General features: G+C 40.8%; 1 protein-coding gene across 3 annotated transcripts in view; it reads right to left on the bottom strand.

Annotated features, from left to right (window-relative positions):
* Positions 1 to 12,021: 12,021 nt before the first annotated feature.
* TTF2 (transcription termination factor 2) overlaps positions 12,022 to 21,891 on the bottom strand; it is a 107,162-nt gene continuing 97,292 nt past the window's right edge. For all 3 annotated transcript variants that reach the window (XM_078785592.1, XM_078785591.1, XM_068127539.2), the window contains one exon: positions 12,022 to 12,682. In XM_078785592.1, coding sequence (XP_078641718.1) covers positions 12,538 to 12,682 — 145 coding nt within the window. In that variant the 3' untranslated portion in view covers positions 12,022 to 12,537. The remainder of the gene's footprint in view (positions 12,683 to 21,891) is intronic.

The raw sequence follows: 21,891 nt of genomic DNA, 5'->3' as shown, positions 1-21,891 counted from the left end.
CCTTTTATGAGAGTCGGCACAAAAACGACATATATATCTTCGTTCTTTCTTATTTCATTCAACATTATTATCCGGAAGTAAAATATGTTTCAGGAAATTACCGAGAGATATTTCTTCGTTTTTTTATTTATTAGTTATGTGCGCATACACTTTAAATAGGTTTATTTGAAATCTTTAATTTTCACAATGTAATTTACTTGCCATTTGTCATTTGATAATTACGAGACACTTCCTCTTGAGGATCGTGACAATTCATGCGTTGCGTGGAAACTTCCATTTCCAAAATGAATGCGACGGTCGATGAAGAACGCAGACTTGAACAGGATGTAGCAAGAAAACGAACGAGACGGGCGAACGAGTCCGTCGACGAACGTCAATGCAGACTTGAACAGGATGTAGCAAGAACCGCACAGAATGCTGCTGCAACAACGATGAGGAGGGTTGGAGAGGAGCGAGGGGTTGGAGAGCGAGGTGCTAGGGGTTGGAGAGTGAGGAGCGAGGGGTTGGAGAGTGAGGAGCGAGAGGTTGGAGAGTGAGGAGCGAGGAGTTGGAGAGCGAGGAGCTAGAGGTTGGAGAGCGAGGAGCTCGGGGTTGGAGAGTGAGGAGCAAGGAGTTGGAGAGTGAGTGCCGATTGGAGTGGAGAGTGAGGGGCGATTGGAGCGGAGAGGAGTGTGAGGAGGTATTGGAGAGGAGTGTGAGGAGGTATTGGAGAGGAGTGTGTGGAGGTATTGGAGAGGAGCGAGGGGTTGGAGAGTGAGGAGCGATTGGAGAGGCGAGTGAGGAGCGATTGGAGAGGCGAGTGAGGAGCGATTGGAGAGGAGAGTGAGGTGCGATTGGAGAGGAGAGTGAGGCGCGATTGGAGGGGAGTATGAGGAATTGAAGAGGAGTGTGAGGGATTTGAGAGGAGTGTGAGGGATTTGAGAGGAGTGTGAGGGATTGGAGAGAAGTGAGGGATTGGAGAGGAGTGAGGGATTGGAGAGGAGTGTGAGGGATTGGAGAGGAGTGTGAGGGGTTGGAGAGGAGTGTGAGGGGTTGGAGAGGAGTGTGAGGGGTTGGAGAGGAGTGTGAGTGGTTGGAGAGGAGTGTGAGTGGTTGTAGAGGAGTGTGAGGGGTTGGAGAGGAGTGTGAGTGGTTGGAGAGGAGTGTGAGTAGTTGGAGAGGAGTGTGAGGGGTTGGCAAGGAGTGTGAGGGGTTGGAGAGGAGTGTGAGGAGGTATTGGAGAGGAGTGTGAGGAGTTATTGGAGAGGAGTGTGAGGAGTTATTGGAGAGGAGTGTGAGGAGTTATTGGAGAGGAGTGTGAGGAGTTATTGGAGAGGAGTGTGAGGAGTTATTGGAGAGGAGTGGCATTGGAGAGGCATGAGGGTGGAGAGGAGTGAGGGGTCACATATGTGAAATAAATAAATTGTGTTCATAACACCATTTTGTAAAATTTAATGTGCAGCATGTAAATCAAGATGTCCAAATGTCACACACGTCCATAGCCGTGGGATTCCCACGGGTGACCCCACTAGTCTTACTATAATTCACCAAATGTCCGTCCGTCCGTTCCCAGGTAACGCAAAAACGGCTGAACCGATCGCAACGAAATTTTGGGTGGGTGATCCTGGGACCCCCTGGAGTAAAATAGGCTATATTGTTTTTCCAATTTCAGGTTTGGTCTCCAGCCTAACGTTATTTTCCCACATCTCTGGATACGCTTCTTTTTCTTTCGACCTTACTGGTATATATAATAGAGCAAACGTATATGGTTATGATGAGACCAAAACGTCTTATTCTTCTTCAAATAAAATTATTAACAACGCTCTTAAGCAACCCTCTTAATTACGTTTAGACTACTGAGACCCCTCAGACGACCCCTTAATACTACCAAGACCCTTGAAGACCCAAAATACCCCAAATACCCCTGAAGGCCCAGAGGCTCAAAAATAGCCTGAAGACCCTAATTCCCCCTAATTCCCTGAAAACCAAAAATACTCAAAAGACCCTGAAGACCGTTAAAGACCCAGAGGAACCAAAATACCCTTAAGACACAAAAGCCCCTGAAGACACCAAAGGCCCAAATCCACCGAAGACCCAAAAGACCCAAAATACACCAAAGACCCAAAAGGCCCCAAAAACCCCAAAGACCCTGAAGACCCAAAACACCCCAAAGACCCAAAACACCCCAAAGTCCCAAAAAGACCAGAAGACCCCAAAACACCCCAAATACCCAAAACACCCTGAAGACTCCAAAGACCCTTAAATCCCCCCAAATAACTAAAATACCCCAAAGACTCTTAAAGACTCAGAGGAAACAAAAGCCCCTGAAGACACCAAAGACCCAAAACACCCCAAAGACCCAAAATACCCTTAAAGGCCAAGAGGATCCAAAAGACCCTGAAGCCATCTTGGAAAAAACAAAAAACTTTGCACCTCTATCTCTGAAACCACTCCATGGAAAAACGTGAAACATCTCCTTGTCAAGTGCTCGCCATGAGGAACAACATGTATTATGTCATTGGTGCCTTCATTATTGATGATGATGTCATTGGTGCCTTCATTATTAGACAAGTAGAACACTAGATCCGATCATTTTGAATTTTGAGCATGAGCTACACAAAAATGATATGGGAGAATTAAATTTATGACGTTTTGGCAGCCATGTTGGATTGAACATAAATCTATATCATCAATAGACCACACAAACACAGCAGCTAATAAACACCCACAAAATACACCACACAAACACGTTCTGGCGAGGGTCTGTCATCTCTGATTTCTCTTTCTTGTTACATTATGAAGCCGACGAGTACACTTAGCCCTATTTTAAACACATTATGGGATACTAGTCTCTACTGCCACATGACACAACAAAGACATCTTATGACTAACTAAATGACAATAAAAAACGGATTCGTGGGACTATTCTAAAACGCGGCATATCGGCATTTTTACATTACCTTGCTATCTGAAGCATTCATCACCCCCTTCCAATGTAATCTACCACATAAAACATAAAATTAGAGAGCATTTATCTGGAGATGCATTTATCTGAAGCATTCATAACCCCCTTCCAATGTAATCTACCACATAAAACATAAAATTACTGCAGATTAAAAAGTCATCAAAACGTTCACTGCACCCATGGTTTTTTTTGTCCTCTGGTTAAGGTGTATGAGATTGTCACTGTAGTAGTTCGAAAACATCTTTATTAACTTTGCTTTTGCATTGCATGAACGACCACAAGCCAGGATGTGTTTTTCCTTTTGTCTTGATGTTGGCCTTGGCTTATCTAACAAATTACAGGAAACTGCTCTTCAAGGGTACAGCTCTCTTATAGTGGTGCAAGGTCAGACAGTAATTAAAAGGTCATTGAAGTTGCACCCGGGCCGGCACCAGAAGACATATGTTTTTCATCAATCACATCATAAGGCCAGGAATATGTTTGTATAGCCAGGCTGGAAGTCATTCTTATCTGCAGGTCTCAGCGAGGAGAAGAGGTGGGGGAATGGAACTTATCTCCGTAGAAAGGTTTTTGTCGATTCCAGCAATTCCAAAGCGCTGACCCTGCATTTTCCACAGTTTCTCCCAGAGTACTTGCCCCAGAGTGAGCTGCATCTCCCTTTGTCATCCATCATCAGCTCTTTCTAGCTTTAAATATTTCTAACATGTTCCAATGTAGCTTAATTTATCAGTTTTAGATTATGAAATATTGTTATGGCTCTAGATAATTCTACAAAACAATATTCATGTTTCTGTTATCTTCTGCAATGTAAAAAGCTCAAAACACAAATTACAATTTTAGCTGCGAATAATAACTTACTCACAGGGACCTATTGAAGTTCAATAATAAGGGAGTCCGTGAAAAAGGACTTCCACAATCCTCCGTTTTTACCTTCGCATAGGACAATTAAAAGTGTCTTCAATTTACCAATTTGGATGTCCACTCTCCCATAACCTACCGACGGCATACACTGTCCTCCTGGAAGAATCTGGTCGTTAAAAGCGTTCCCTGGGTCGTCAAATCCCTCTGTTGTTGATAGTTCCGTTTATTGCATTTGCATCATAAATATTTCTGCAAACAAACTTCACCTCTTGCAAATATGCAACAAATTTCAGTTCACCATTAAAATTATCACTGTTATTTCCTTTATTCATTTCACCATTATCTAAGTAATACTGTCAGCATAATTCAATATTAAATATCTTCAACATTTGGCAATTATGATTCCAGAATGTGTTTGCTGCAGAGTGAATGCTGAACTTCTGTTTGAAAAAGAGGCTGATCACATATGGTTGAAAATCAAGTATGAACATCTCCTTTTGGTGTCTTAGTAGCACCTACGCTATTGCACGTACGGTTTCTGCTATCGTGATAGATGGGCAAGATCATGAACTGACCCTGCTCCGCATGTAGCATCCATGCCACCCTTGCCGTAAGCTGTAGTATATCTTGAACAAGGCCGTTGTCCAGTTGTAGTTGACCTGCCACCTCACTCATCATGAGTGGGCAGCAAGTGTTGATGTGATGTTGGTCGACTGGCAAGATGTGGACCAGAGATGACAGGTGCATCCATAGCGATGTTAGGACCATGGTGTTCAAGTTGTCCGTGGCCCATGCCAGGAACAACCAGCGGAGTCATGGAGGCTCGGTGTAGAGAAAGAAGCATTGCCATCCACGCTGGTTCCCTGGCCGTTGATGGAGCAATAACATCAAGTCACAGCATCCAGTAGAACTTGCAGGTAACATGTTGTCATCCAACAATTGCTGACGTGATGGTGATGGATGTTCCAGGCCCTGAACAGAAGCAAGTGATCGCCTTTCACCCACACATCACAATGTGATACAGGCAAATGGGCACATGAATTTCATTGGTGAAGGTTAACATCCTTTTTCAATTTTCCAGAGAAAGGTGCCTTTTCCATTCTTCGACGGGAGGTTTATGCCAAAATTAACCTCATCTTTAGTGGTCAAATTTGCTGTTCGTAGTTTTTCCCAAAGCAGTTATCACTCCATCTCTGAGCTGTGAGCTGGTATTTTCCTTCATTCAGCCATATCTGAATCTGCTCTCAACACACTCTGGATCAGATAGGGTACACCTTGACATATAATTACCATGCTCTACCTGATCTTGTTTCTCTTATAACAGCTTTATATTCAACCGTTTGCTGTTATCCTTAAAACATTCAAAAGATTATATTTATACATATATTTCACACGGATATAATATCCAAAATCAGACATGTATTTCAAGACAAGACTAGGAATAGCATTTAAACTTGCTTTCAGGTCAACATAGTTTGAAAAAAAAAAATTCATGCAGTCTTTGTAATGCAAATCAAAGAGGAATAAGTTCATTAGTAATAGGTAAATATGGCTAAAATCACAAACAGGGATACCTCGTCCCAATCACCTATGCATCATGTATTCATAATTATCATAGATTCCTCTTTTCTTTTTTTTTACTTGAGAATTAGTTCAATAGTTTCTACTACTAGTATCAGAGAGTACGGTAGTACTCTCTATGTAGGGTTGCCTTTTTAATTTAGCATAAATTGTTTTATTCACTTGTTTGATCTTCAAATGGTGCATTACACCACATCAATTTTCATGGTTTAAAACTTTTGGTGATATTGGTTCACAGGCCTTATAAGATCGGCATAATACATAACATAACATTATCTTGACTCTACTCCGCTCATCTGTATCATTATTTGATTCAGTTGTTTTATCTCTTTTATTCTCAAATTTTACAATTTCTTAGGCTTACAAAAATAAATATATACAGATCTTTATGTTCATCCAATGGGATTTTTCACACCTGACAACTGTCACTAACATTTTAATAGACCTTTGGAAATATTTTCCAAATAACAGGATCAATAAATTACCTTTATTATTTACTAAAATACTCATCTGCAAATTACGTATGCAATTACCTCTAAATGGCCTCTAAAGGTGGTTTTTATAATTACAGTTATTTTTTCCCAATTTGTTTGGCCTTTATGGCCGTAGAAGTTTCTGTTTACATGCAGTACCCTTTATCTACCAAGCGATTATACTTCCACATGAGACCTCCACCAGATGTAAAACCTGGGATTTCTAATCATATTGATGCATGCCTTCAGGACAACTAGGCTGCACGTAAAATTCCACTTCCTTTCCTGCCATAAATTCATTCTATTATTTTTCTCATGGCACAAACAAAGGATTTCATCCCTACTTTAGTTAATTATAGATCCATTAATTTGGAGCTGTCTTCCAACTTCCATAAGGAAGAATCATAACTCTATGAGTCTTCGCAATATCTCATTTAATTTAACCAGCATCATAAAATTATTCACTCATTACGTCATTCTACTTCCATAAGTTAAGATACATTCAGGTCTACCATTACCATTTCTTTTGTTATCAAGTCAACAAAATTTTACCCAGAACAAATTCCCTGGTACTTAACAAAATATTACCATTGTTAAGGAAACTGAAAAATAAATCTACTTTCATAAATCATCCGGCTCATCTAAGTGAGCTCTTCCCCACCGTCACATCTGCCTCTGTTTATAAAATATCCTATACCCATCTGTACCTATTAATTTTGAATAAAATCAACTTTAAATACCAAAAAAAACTCCATAAAAATGTACTTTGCCGAGTTCATGCAGGGTCCCTTTCAATTTTGACTAATGTTCCCAAAGGCCAAAGGCCTTTAGTTAATGAACACAACCCCTTCTACCCATATATAGCATTGTATCCACATATGGTCATTATAAAAAATGGAATCCCAAGGTTACTCACAATCTCCCTCCTATTGTTAATTAATGGCTGTTTGTGACTCAGCACATCAAAGAAGGAGCAGTCTTTGCATTTCCATGTCTTTGCCTTTTAAAATGAGATAACCTTAATAATCAAAATATGTCTTTTATTTCATGATAATTTTATCCCCACCATATCATTTTAGTTATTTTGACAGGTATACTGCCGTTTTCAGCAATCTTTTGAAAAACATACAAACCCATGCATTATGTACACTTGTTTGCATCTGTACTATTATTTACATATCAGGGTGGGTGTCATTTTTATAAAGTCTGTCCATCAATTTTCGTCCATTAATTTTTTAGAAACACAGACGATGTCCACATTTAGACCAACATTTTGTCCCACAATAGATTATCCAGTTTTTATCCATCTGGTCTATCATTGTTAGTATGTGCAGCTCCCTTTTACTTCCATGGTCAATTCTTCCCATATTATTTACCCCAAAATTGATAAACACACACACCGTCATACACCAGATGAACAATGCCAATTAGAGATGAACGAGTATGATGAGCTGTTCACTCGATCCGTTACCCCGGATCCCAAGGAGACGGATGACCCTGACACCTGCTGCATCAGCCGCCCGCCTTCCAAGTGGCTTTTGACCATCATTCCTTTTATGCAAAACTTGCACTGATGTTGCAAGAGATAAGACGGCATCCTATTCACTCCTGAGGAGAGGGACATCCAATCCCTCAGGAACATAAACATCGATTAACTGGAAGATCGGCAGGGAACTTTGCTGTTTCCTTGCGGGGGGAGCCAGCTCTGCAGGGGAGGTTGCTGGCCCTCCAGTAGAGCATAACTTGGTCGCAACGGCCGTTTTCGTTGCGGCTTGAAACGTTCATAAAGGTACAAACATTGTTATTCTGCGCTATTAGCAAGCTAATATTTGAACAAAAGAAGTGATTGTAGTAGTTCGAAAACATGTTTGTTAACATTGCTTTTGCATTGCATAAATGACCACAAGCCGGGATGTGTTTTTCCTTTTGTCTTGATGTTGGCCTTGGCTTACCTAACAAATTACAGGAAACTTCTACATTCCTGCCTTGGTACAAACTGCCTACACTTTGTTGAGAAACTGACCTTCAAGATTGCATGTGAGGTGCTATGAGCACGTGACATGTTCTTGTGGGAAGCTTCCCGTTAAAGATACTAATATTTGCTGCACTAAAGTTCTTCCTGTGTATATAAACAGGGTGGACTTTGAATGCTTTTCAGAAGGGCTTTGACATTGATTTGAAGCCTGGCTTTTTCTCCGCATATGTGTAAGTTCCTAATAAATGGCTTGCAATTTAGTACGGTGTCTTCCGTGCCTCACTGAGCAAAGTATCCATCGCACTTCGACATCATATAATTCATGTCAAACAAGGTGTATGATTTAAAGCTAGTGTGCCTGATATCCGTACGGCGTACCATGAATAAGTGCTCAGTTATCAATTACAGGTGAGACCTTTTTTGAGGGACGGTTAGTAAGGTTATACCCAGGTGCGAGTAAATCCGAGATGTAATGAAAACCCTGGGTTAAAAAACTTTCACCAAACAAGGCGCCAGCAGGCTGTTTAAAATAAAATCACTCTTGCTGCTACAGTTGGGAAAATTTGAAATGTTTATACAAAGGTCCAAACAGATTAGAAAAATATCATCCATTGCTCTCTGGATCTCTTTAAACTCTTATTTTATAATCCTAACTCTTATTACTCTCTGGATCCTGACAAATCTCACTCTCTCTCAGAAAGGACCAACTATCTACCCTCTTAACAATCCTCTTGAAGAAGTTCAGTCATTCAAACTCCTGGGTTTCACGATCAACCCCAAACTTTCTTGGGCAAACCACATTTCAAAGTTGGCCTCCAAAGCCAGCCATCAACTGGGCATCCTGTCACACAAACTCCTTCCTTGGCACACCTGAATTTCATCTGCAGATTGGAGGATTACTGGTCACCCTCTCTGCTGGTTCCCTGTCTCACACATCTTTCTCAGCTTGACGCCGCCATGGAAACTAAGGACTTCAAGATCATTGGAATCTCCCACTATGGAGCAGCGTTGATGGGCCGATTGTATCATCTCCTCTCTAGTCTTGTACCCTCTGCTCTTTCCGTGCCTTCCTAACCCCCCCCCCACCCCCCCCACCCTCCAGGTTTCTGCAGGGCACACAAAGTTCACCATCAAAACCCTCCACTAATGTTTCCTCTTTTTTCCCCCCACCTGTGGAATAAACTTCCACATCCACTTCAATTTCATTCTTCCCTCCAGGTCTTCAAGACAGCTGTTCACCACCAACTCAGATCGTTCCCAATCCAAAACCATGATCTCTTCTATCCTCGTTAACCCTTCACCCTCCCCAATTCCTCCTTATCCCAAGTTTCCAGTTTTCCGGCCTCAGAGTTTCCTTCTGTGTCCATCTTGTCCACCCCACGCATCCTTTCCTGCCCCTCATTCCTCCCCACATCATTTGTTTGTCCAAGTATGCCTCTATCCTGGTCATCAATTCAGTTGTTGGTGTTTCCCTCCCTTCCCCCCTCTCTCTCAACCTTTCCTTTTGTCCTGATCTGTTCGATGTGCTAATTCCACCTCTTCCAGGAGCCTCGACAATGCATACAAAAAAACAAAAAAGTCTCGTTCATTCCCCAAAGGACAAGAAAGGCTATTGCAATCAGACTGTACACAGATCTAATGTATGAATCATTAGCCTGGTGTTGGCTTAGCGGTTAGGGTGCCAGCTTGGGATCCTAGGATCCTGAGTTCGAATCCCGGTCGATCGTTGAATTAACGCCAGGGGGGTTGACTCAGCCTGTCATCCTTCCGAGGTCGGCAAATTGAGTACCAGCTTGCTGGGATGAATGATCCCGGTGTGTACCCCGATTTAGAATAGGTACACCGTATCCCTGCGCATCGTAAGAGCGTGACCAAGGGTTGGCGTCAGGAAGGGCATCCGGCCATAAAAACATTGCCTCAAACAGGGAACCATGACTGTCATGGGGCCCACAAGGCTAACCCCCGCTCTAGCGGGGAAAATGGCCTTAAAACGATCATTCATTCATTCATTTCAATCACTCAAATCTACTCAAATCCATACACCTCATAAACGTTCTGCATTCTTGAATATATTTTAGTTGACCCAGATATTTTATGTTGACCACAAAAATGCACGGTGGTTGAATTCAGTGACCAGATATGCAAATCCTCTTAAAATTTCAAGTTAATCCGATGAAAATTGAGGATTTTAGAAATTTGACAAAGTTGGTGACCTTTGGCCTATGTTGACATATTGACCTTTTGACCGCAAACACAATAGGCTTCTTGCTTATGACCAACTCCACCATTTTGTAAAGTTTTGTGAAGATCGGTTGAAAATTGTGACCTGTAGGCGACTGACATACAGACAAACGGACAGAACAAGAAATATGTCATGCATAGCAAGATACTTGTGAAATCCCTAAAATAAGTTGTTGGCCTATGATGACCTCAAAAATAGTTGGGGGTTGAATTTATTGACCCGGTATGCAAATCCTCTTAAAATTTCAAGTCGATCAGATGAAAATTTAGGATTTTAGAAATTTGGCTTATGTTGACGTCAAAAATAGTTGGGATTGAATTCAGTGACCAGATATGCTAATCCTCTTCAAAGTTCAAGTTAATTGGATAAAAATTGATTTTAGAAATTCGGCCTGTGTTGACCTTTTGGCCGGTGTTGACCTTTTGGCCGGTGTTGACCTCAAGATACTTGGTGGTTGAATTCATTGAGCAGATATGCAAATCCTCTTAAAATTTCAAGTCAATTGCAATGAAAATTGAGGATTTTAGAAATTTCACAAAGTTAGTGACCTTTGGCCTATGTTGACCTATTGACCACAAAAACGATAGGCTTCTTGCTTATGAACAACTCAACCATTTGGTGAAGTTTCGTGAAGATCGGTTGGAAATTGTGACCTGTAGGCAACTGACGTATACAGACAGAATAACGCACAAAACCAACCAATATACTTGAAAAATCTTCGATTTTCGCAAGTAACAAGAAAACAAACAAGAAAGAAACCAGAGTGAAAACGGAGTACTCCCTTTCAGCGCACATCATCGCCGGGCCCCCTTCTGTGCCCCGCGATGACGTCATGCAGTGCTTGGAGATGGAATAGGAAAGGAGCGGTGTACAAAAAAGAAAAGGAAAAAAGTCAATTCGTCATCCTCATGTACCATGCCCTATGCAGAGCGTTGGTGCTGTCATTGGTGCAGTTACTCGGTTACAGTCCTGGTCGGGTCGCCACTCCGACTCAGGAAGTCAGAGAAGAAGTTTGTTCGTGGCGACGGCGACAGCTTGCCTACTCTTCGCGAAGGACACCGTTGGATCTTCAACGTCCTCCAACTAATGCCGGCAGAAACTGGACGTCCAGTTTTACATCCTCCCGAGGGATGGCACACACATCAATGAGATCGTCACCTTGCCTGTGAAACACCGGTGTGACATAGCTTGGCCAAAATTCAAAGCCAGGCTTGACAGTTTAGTGCGTACCTCTTGGCTATCCTGCCAGTTAACATGAATTCTGATGCTAAAAAGTCACTTTAAAACTTAGAAATAGAGCAAAATATGCAGAACAAAGTATCCACCAAGCTAATACTTTCTTTAATACAACACAACAACAACATGCATTTTAAAGGCCATTTTCCCTACTAGAGCGGGGGTTAGTCTGATCTTTCTTACTTTCTTTACTAACTTTACTAATACTTTCTTTAATGATCCAAATTATTCCTACATTCGTACGGGGTCCACCAGGGAAAGTACGGAAACTGGATGGCCAGGCCTAACGTTTGACTGAAACCGATTTGGGAAGGAATTTGCAATTTCTTTAGGGTGCCGGTGATAACTTGCCGACTCTTTGCAAAAGTCCGTGGGATCTTTAGCATCCAACAACTAATGCTAGCACATGGGATGCCCGGCTTAATGCTCATTTTGGAGAGACGGCACACTTGCAGACGCAACGCTGTACCTGGGAATCGCCAAGTAGGTAATTGAACCCAGGTCAAATGCACAAATAACACAACAAAAGCAGCTCAAAACCCAGGTATCACACTGAAAAGGAAATGTTCAGTGGGGATGAAGAATCTATGAGGCGAAAGGAAACAAAGGTGAGAATAGATAACCAGCTTCCGCACAACTAAACTGCAGAACACCAATCTTGATCATTATTTATCTTATGTAGTTCATACAAGGCAGTAGAAAAACGATAAAAAAGATCATTGAGCAAAATTTATTCAGGAAGAGAAGTTGCACTGCAGGTGAGGTCATGTGAAACTTTAAAACCTCAAAGGAAACGACTCCTTTGCGCGTGAAAAGCTTTTAACACACAGGAGATCATTCATGATGTGGAAAAAAGACAATTCCATAATTAAAAAGCAGTGCAGCTTCAAAAGCAGAGACCAAATAAATAAAATAGATTATAAACTTTCATTCACTTTACAGTACGATTCACCATATACAAGGTGGATGTGGATGATGAAACGAGGCATTTTAGCTTAATACACACAATTTACACGCATTTTCATGATTAAAGCAGAAACACCTTCCAAATGTATTGGTGACACCCACCTGATCATTTTTGCAAATGTAATATATATATATATATACAGTGGCTGAGTGGAAGGTTTTTCAAAACGCGTTACATCCACCATACAGTCGGCTGCAGATGACCTGCATTGACTGCAAGGGGAAAAGCAACACTGGTTCCCCGAGCTTGGTTTTCTCCTCAGACATCAAACAGAAGTCTGATGTCAGCTAGCGTTAGGCCATTGCCCTTGTGCGCGGTTCCAGATAGCACATGTCGAGCCAGCTCCTTTTTGCTGCCTTGAAGTTGCAAGATCTTTTCCTCAACGGTATCTTTGCACACGAACCTGAATGGCACACGTTGTTGTTGTTACTCATTCTGGCCTTGCTTCAGGGTCTGCCATGGACCATCGGTCCATGGTGGGTGACGGGGTACCACAATCCCAACTTGAGTGTTCGACTTTTTTGTAATTCCTATTGGTGCACGTGATAACTGGAGGAGATAGAACACAGAACAGACCAGGCCGCAATAGAACGAAAGCAAATAACACGAGAAAGAGGTCAATAGTCTGAGTGGCGATACAAAATCACCAAACTATACAAGAGGTCGTTAAAATTTTCAATTCATCTTAATTAGGTGCGCTAGATATGCATTCGGAGCAGAGAGCAGTTATTGAATTTGTTACTGCGGAGGAGGTTCCTCCAGTGGATATTGATAGGTGTTTAAAGAATGTGTACAGTGAATCTACCATTGATTGAGAGCTGTTAGAGTTAGACGTTGGGCAAAGCATTGGAAGAGGAGGGAAGCCGACATTGATGACGAGCTTCAATGTGGTCGGCCTACAACTGCAATAACACCAGAAAACGAGTTTTTTATGCGTTGGTGGAGGCATTATGTTTTTGGGTTATCCGTCCGTCCGTACGGGCTAAACCTCGTTTTTCCCAGCAACCATATGTCCGATTGAGACGAAACTTTCAGAGTAGGGGTGACACCCATGCGGAATGTTTTTATGATAATTGTGATGTCATATGTCACGTGGTATGGCAGCCATCTTGGATTAAAAGCAAATAATTAAAATATTATTTCTCGGAAACTGCTGAATGGAAAAATTTGAAACTTGGCACATTGTCAAGTACTCCCAATGGGGAACAAAAGCATGATAATGATGACATCATAGGTGAAGTGGTCTACCAGCCAAAAATGTTTTCATCGAATTCCTTATCCTAAAAATCTGAAATCGATCATTTGTATTGAAATATTAAATTTATTACATCATAGGTCACATGGTGTGGCAGCCATATTGGATTGAAGGAAAATATTAAATAATTATATCTCTGAAACCGCTCACCCTATCGATGCAAAATTTTACAAATATCATCGAACAGCAGTGTTGCATATAGTTTGAAAATTATGATGTCGTAGGTCACGTGGTTTGGCAGCCATCCTGGATAGAAAAACGAACCTTATCCGATCAAGACGAAACTTCACAAACGTGATCCCCTACCCATACATATGCAGGATGTACATTTTTTAAGGTCATGCATCATGTGGTATGGCAGCCATATTAGCTTGAAAGCCGATATTTTTTAAAAATCCCTTCTCTGAAACTGCTTTACCGATCGATGTGAAACCTGGCATGTCTGGTAAAAATGTGATACTTGAAAACAGCTGAAGGAATTTAAATTCAAAATTGTTCATTTTTAGGACAGTGAACGATGGCATCTACCCGTTGTGGGACTATACAGATGCATATTGGCGACAGTCACATTGTTATAGTTTTAATTTGATGTTGAAGGCTCCAGTCAGTCCAACAGTGATGTTGAAATTTATATTTCGTACTCATCGAGGCCAGGCCTTAAATAAAATCACTGCATTGATAAATGTGAGGAAAGAGAAATAAGAGAGAAATAGAGGTGAGGAGTAAAGGCGAGTATGAAAAGTGTATGATGTTTGTAAGAAAGAGAGATTAAAGCTAGGCCGGTGTGGTAGAATAAATCTTTATACAATGTAACTAGTTATGAGATTGGTGAGTGAACCAATAGGTGGTCGTAAGAATGTTAGGAATGTATCTCGCTCTGTTAAAGCTGGGAGTCCGTTGTCCACCTCCTGTACAGCCCCGGGCTAGAGCACCCTCCTATTGTGTGGTAAATGGAACTCACAGCAGGAGGGGAGCGAGTTGATGCCAGGAGGGCGATTGTGGATGACCAAGGAGCTTTAGCGCACGGAGGATTAACTTTCAGCGCACAGGGGATTAACTCCAGTTTGTCCATATAAACCAGAGCAAACTTGGAGTCAAGAGACTTGTCATCAAAAGCTCTGCCCGATGGAATGAACGAGTACGGCGCTGCGGAGGAACATCGGCTGAGAAAGAGGGACTATGCGGATAGAGTTATCTGGTCCATTGAGTTAACGGTAGTTATTACTATTTGAAACTCGTTAATAAAGTCTTGACCTGTTGTAAACCTGTTTTCCGGTCATTGGTCTTGAGTCCCAAACCACTTCCACGACAATTTGGCGAGCCAGATAGGGGTCAAATTGGACACAACATCTGAAAAGGTAAGAGTTATTCTTTGTTATCCTTGTCCAAAATATGATCTACGAACCTGCGTTTAGCTCTTGTACATACATGGTGGAGGAGGTGGTGTGGGGCTTCCCTGCGCACCGATGCCGCGATATAAGTGGCGTAATGATTATCCGAGGAGTTTAACGTATTTTTGCGCTGTGTAAATAAATGCGCCAGTTCGACGCTGGTTATTAGAAGCCTTACCATGTACTTGGAGCAAGATCGTGCCATGAGTGCACCATGAGACGATCTGCTCCCAAGTCTTGTAAGGCCGGTACATTTGTTTAGCACTTGGGATACAGATATTTTCTCCATAATACAGATATTTTTTTCTCTCTCATTCAAATTGGATGAAAATCGCACTTTTATATTTTCCCCCATTCCAATGTGCTCATATCTGTGGTACGGCTAGTGGTATTTAGATAAATTAAACGAAATTGTTTAGGACCAAAGCCGTGGGTACAAGTTTTCCCGCCATTTTCTAAAACACCTAAAACTCGTTCGATTAACATATAAATTAATGACAGACAACGCCATCTCATGCCGGTCCAGAAATATTGTGAAAGATGGCGATTGGATGAAAATTGCATACCGACACTCCCTCACTGCCCCTCATTGTCCCTCATTTCCATTCCGGCTACCTGTCTCTTGCCCCCGCTCCTTCTCCCTCCCTTTAGTTCCTATTGGCGGACGCTTTGCGAGAAGCAAAGCGTTTGTGTAAACCCTCAACCTCAACCTAAGTTGAAGTTGTTGCTGCAGTGTTGTTGTTTTTTTTTGTGTATTTTCTCCGCGCCCCGTGCTCGCAGATTTGGTTGGTACATATATTTTATTGAAAGGTGAAAGATCTATCTGCGATTAAGCTTCAAAATATAAAAATTGATCTGCTTGGTGTTAGTTTAAGGGCTGTTCCAAATTTATCCTGGTTAAACACCAAAATCTGTCTATCAAATTTTGTCCAGGTCCATCACTAAGCTTTTGAGACATGCTTCACGCTTAATGAAAGAGAGACAGAGAGAGAGACAGACAGAGAGAGTGAGATAGACAGAGAGAGAGACAGACAGACAGACAGAGATAGACAGACAGAGAGACAGACAGACAGACAGACAGAGAGATAGACAGAGAGACAGACAGAGAGAGACACAGACAGACAGAGAGAGACAGACAGAGAGAGACAGACAGACAGAGAGATAGACAGACAGAGAGAGAGAGATAGAGAGAGAGAGACACAGACAGACAGAGACAGACAGAGAGAGACATAGACAGACAGAGAGAGACATGGACAGACAGAGAGAGAGACAGACAGAGAGAGACAGACAGAGAGAGACAGACAGAGAGAGAGAGAGAGATAGACAGAGAAAGAGACAGACATAGAGACAGACAGACAGAGAGAGATAGACAGAGAGAGATAGACAGAGAAAGAGACAGACATAGAGAGAGACAGAGAGAGAGACAGACAGACAGAGAGAGATAGACAGAGAGAGAGACAGACAGACAGAGAGATAGACAGACAGAGACAGAGAGATAGACAGAGAGAGAGACAGACAGAGACACAGACAGACAGAGAGAGACAGACAGACAGAGATAGACAGACAGAGAGAGAGAGATAGACAGAGAAAGAGACAGACAGAAGTTGAATAGATAGTTGTTGATTGCACTAGTTGACGGATATATAAATCCCATTCGAATTGTAAAAATTGTTGTAAAGTTTCTTTCTAACTTTGTAAAGTTGTAACTTTGTAAAGTTTCAACAAAAGTTGTTGTAAAGTTGTAAAGTAAAGTTTGCAACATTGAAATAATGTTGTTGTAAAACGTTTTGGGAACATTCAAATGTTGGGTTTTGCTCACGTTTCCACAACGTCGCTACGTTTCACTTTCGTTGTTGCAACGTTTTGCTCCAACGTTTTGGGAACATTCAAATGTTGGGTTTTGCTGACGTTTCCACAATGTCGCTACAACGTTTCACTTTCGTTGTTGCAACGTTTTGGGAACATTCAAATGTTGGGTTTTGCTAACGTTTCCACAACGTCGCTACAACGTTTCACTTTCGTTGTTGCAACGTTTTGCTCCAACGTTTTGAGAACACTCAAATGTTAAGTGAATCGGATGAGAATTCACGAGTTATTTAATTATTAGCGAATAATGAAGTACTTATTTAATTAATTACATTTCTTTCTCTTCTGCCCATTAACTCAGGCACCTTGTGAGTTAGGAAGCTGATAATTGGACATTACAATGACCAAGTGATGTGGCTATCAAGGATAATTTTGATTTATTGATTAATCATTTAATAAATTAATTCGTTGATTTTATAAATGACTTATCTATCTATAATTCCAGTAATCTCTGTATGTGTGTGTGTCTGTGTGTTTGTCTGTGTGTTTGTCTGTGACCGCTGTTTCTCGACAACCACGGGTCCGATATACTTGAAACTTGCCAGATATATTGCTGGGGACCTGAGGATGTGCCTTTTCAAGGTTTGAAATTAATCGGAGAAGTAGTTACCGAGCTATGGTCACCGTACTCGCAAGCCGTTCGCTTTGGCTTTGCGAATGGACCAAACCATTTCATGTAAATAGAGGGGGGGGGGGTTCTACCATACTCGCAAGCCGTTCGCTTTGGCTTTGCGAATGGACCAAACCATTTCATGTAAATAGAGGGGGGGGGGGGGGTTCTGTGGTCGTTACTGCCACGTGGTTTCAAAATTTTTTTTTGTTGTTGTTGTTTGCACGCATGTTTTTTTGCACCCACGTACGGGCATGCCCTAGTTTAATTAAAATTCCTAAGAGATACATCTTCGGATGAAGTACTTGCAGATTGGTTATGCTATGAGCCAATTGATTAAGGAAAAATATTTTGTGACGGCCATATTGGAGTTAGTGGAAAATCTTGAGGGAAAAAAAAAAAAATCTATCTCCTTTTTTTTCCATTTCTGATTAACTAGTCTACGACGCACCAAAAAAAAAGAAAGAAAAAAAAGTGCTGACTCTGCATTTCTTGTATTTAATAATATTGTAATGCCATGAACTTGGTGTCGAACTGCAGGCCAAACCGTTGGTCAGATGAGCTCGATACCTTGACCAATTATAGTAAGTCACTTGATTGGATATGACATCATAAGTCACGTGACATGGCAGCCATGGTGGATTTCTTGAAAACCTTTAAAATGCATCGCTGCGTTCATTTTTCGATCGATTGAGTTGAAATTTTGAACAATCGGATCTGGACTGTCGTTGTTAACGACTCTGGCACGCACCCGTCCAATCAGGATGGAGCGGTATGGTCCCCGGATCATCACTGCCCGCAGTTTTAATTAGTTTTACTTTTACCTTTCACTCTTTCTGTTCATTGTTCTCGTGGTCATACAATTTTTTGAAGACATGCATGTCATGATATAGGAAATGTTTGTTCTGTTGAACGGAAGAAATGTTTATGGTTAATTTAATTAAACGTGGGAGAGGGCAACACCACAAAGCATACCTCTTTAAGGTGTGTATAAACCCTGGAACATTCCAGCAATCAATACGATGCTGAAATGGTATTTTTGAAGACATGCATGTCATGATATAGGAAATGTTTGTTCTGTTGAACGGAAGAAATGTTTATGGTTAATTTAATTAAACGTGGGAGAGGGCAACACCACAAAGCATACCTCTTTAAGGTGTGTATAAACCCTGGAACATTTCAGCAATCAATACGATGCTGAAATGGTATTTTTTGAAGACATGCATGTCATGATATAGGAAATGTTTGTTCTGTTGAACGGAAGAAATGTTTATGGTTAATTTAATTAAACGTGGGAGAGGGCAACACCACAAAGCATACCTCTTTAAGGTGTGTATAAACCCTGGAACATTTCAGCAATCATGACGATTTTCTCATGTCACCTGAAATGGTGTAATATTGTGTAATATGGTCGACCTTGGGTTTGTTTGGGTTTGTTGTTTATTTTTGTGGATGTATATTTTTGTGTATTTTGCATATATTTTCACGACTAATTCCAGTTAACACCCTGCAAAATTTGCTCGTTTTTCTGGCCGAGTCGAAATTGCGTTGAGTTCCTATGGCATGCGCCATTAAAAGCGCCGTGTAATGGTTGAGCTCCCTTTATTTCGTTTTGGTCCCGCGAATGAGCAGACAAAATGACGAATGATGCGGCTGGAGCAGTAGAAGCGATTTTTCTTTTAATTGTTTAATGATTATTCGATATTGTTATGACTTATTGTCAATAGGAATACTAAGTGGTCAGGAGGTAGCCTTTTGCTATGTACAGTTTATTTTATTGTTGATTATACCACATAGCTGTGGTGATAAAGGAAATGTTTGTTTTTCAAATAGATGATATGACCATGATTATAAAATCATGATGATTATTATGAATGATATAATAGGGTTCCAATGCAGAATGATTGCACGAACTTGGAAAAGAACTTTCAAGCCCTATGGGATAAATTGGGTATTACAAGCGATGGAGTTTCAAAATTTAGCATGATTGAAGGAATTTGACAGTCCCATTTCAGGACTTTTACGAAATTTATATTGCCAAGAGATTTGGGTACTATTAAAAGAAAAATGATGAGATATTTTTCCCAAAGAACTTTAATATCTGCCATCCATTTTGGCTGTCTCACGAATGAAGGATGAGTTGCCTTTAGTGGTTGCAAAGAAAATTTGTGGAGACCAGGCAAAATGGAAAAATAGGTCAGATATGACCCTAGGACAGAACAGTGATTCGTCAATTGACATGAGGTATGAACCAGAGGTGACGACCGATGAGCTTCGATCTCAGTCAATAGATGGACCTGTCCTGACATCATTGGGGAAAGGGCTTATGCAAGGAGTCATCCAAAATGATTAATTTGATTTATTGATGAATATTGATAAATTAATTGAAATTGAATGATTGAATTGATTAAATTGAATAAATTTAACTGAATAAATTGAATTGAATAAATTGAATTGAATATATTGATTGTTTGATTGATGAAAATGCGGTCTCAAGAAAGAAGCTTTGATATCTTTGTGAGATATTATCAATGTGAAGACAACCTTGGAAAATTGAGCAAGGTGGTGAGTTTATATATAGATATATATGTGCGGTTACCATTGTGTGATTTCCCCTTCAATAGAGCGGACACCTGAGGATTCACCCATTTCATACTGACCCTCTGGCTCATCTGCAAATACTGATCTGTGAGATTGGATTGTGCAAAAGCCACAGGTGAGAGAGATTCTCTGGAAATCACCATTTGAACAGGTGGAGAGATCCTTCCTGGAGGTACGAGTGAAGCTTTAGAGGAACAAGCTACAACACATCCAACGCTACTTTGATAAAAGGCAGAATGGGAAATGGAGCCTGCAAGAATACACAAGGACAACCAGAGATTCCACAAAAAGGTACTTGTACATATCATATGTACGACCGTTATGGTGCCGAAGCTATAAGGCAGGTCGAGAATTGGTATTTGTGGACAAAGGGAAATGCTGAGGAGTTTCCAAGAGATGGTACATTTGAGCGAAGTCCATTGGAAAGATTGGGACAGATTGAAAGCCAGGGAGAGACAGAATCCAACGGTAGACTGGCTTGCATTCCATCTTTGGGATGGTGAATCCAGACAACGGGAACAGCAAGAACGGATAACGGATCTAGAACTTAAAATAAAAAGGACACAAGATACAGTGGAGGAGACAAATGCACAACTGCCCTCGAAATTAGGAATGAAAGTGACAGTTGTCCCATCTGATTCCCATTTGTCTCCCCAAAAAGGACGGTACAGAGAATTTTTTCGTGTTTCAGGAGATAACGAGAGATTGCAGTGGCAACTCAGGGATGTAGAGATGCAGCCCAGCAATACAAGTGCACAGACCAGGCAACGACAGAAACCGGTGTTTCAAGTGTGGACAGATGGGACATTGGAAAAGAAGATGTCCGTATACCAACAGGAAGACAAGGTCATAGGGTAAACCAAGATCAAGGGTACCAGTGCTTACCGATACCTCAGACAACGATTAGGCCTTCATTGCGACAAATCCCAAATGACGATTGGCCTCAACAAATTAGATTACTGGACAAACATGAATAACTGTCGATGATTCTTGTGTCTGAAAAGTTTTCGGAGCAAGAATTATTCATTTTTCTTTTGCTTGTAAGCAAATTGATAATTAATTGATCAAATGCCAAAATTGGATCTTCTATGTTGGGCACAAAATTTTAAATTTACAAAGTTTGGAACAATTGCTTTGCAATTTTTTGGCAAACCAAGTGACAAGAGTCACATGATGATCAGGTGGGAATTTCGGACTATTGTTCCGCACGATTGATAGGTCAGTGGTCGACTGACATGCAAATGGGTGTGTAGTCAAATTTGGATAAATTATTGTGGAAACTGAAAGGGTAATTTCAATGTGACATCATAGGGGTTTTCTAAGAATAGACTTTTAGTCTATTTGTGTATTAGCATTTTAAATTTGATGGACAAATTTTATGAAATTGAAATAAAATTGACACCCATCTTGATCTGTAAATAATGGTTCCAACGCAAACAAATATGCATAATGCATGTGTGTGTGTGTTTTTGTGTATCAATCTTACAAGATTGTTGACACCGACAGTGTGCCTTGTCTGAAAATAGATAGTTCCATGTGGATGGGATCGCATATCGAGAGAATTCGTAAAATAAAATAGAAATATAATTTGATTATGAACATTATCCTTTTTGTCAAGGGAGATGGAATATTAAAAAAAAATTTGATTTGCTGAGTTATGAGCAGCCATTCATTGATAGTAAATTCATTGATAGTAAAAATTGGGAGTAATCTTGAGATTCCATTTTGATAGAATTTATATGAGAATCAAAGCTATTTATGGATATGAGCTTCATAAAAATGTGGGAGTACAAAATTAGCCAAATTTTGGAGAGGTCTTACACTGACTTCCCAGAGTACTCTGCTCATGGATTTTATATATATATATAAACTTGAATTTTATCAGAATA

The sequence above is a fragment of the Myxine glutinosa genome, chromosome 10, assembly GCF_964187855.1.
Source record: "Myxine glutinosa chromosome 10, kmMyxGlut1.1, whole genome shotgun sequence".
Taxonomy (NCBI): domain Eukaryota; kingdom Metazoa; phylum Chordata; class Myxini; order Myxiniformes; family Myxinidae; genus Myxine; species Myxine glutinosa.
This window is presented reverse-complemented; position numbering and strand designations above follow the sequence as displayed.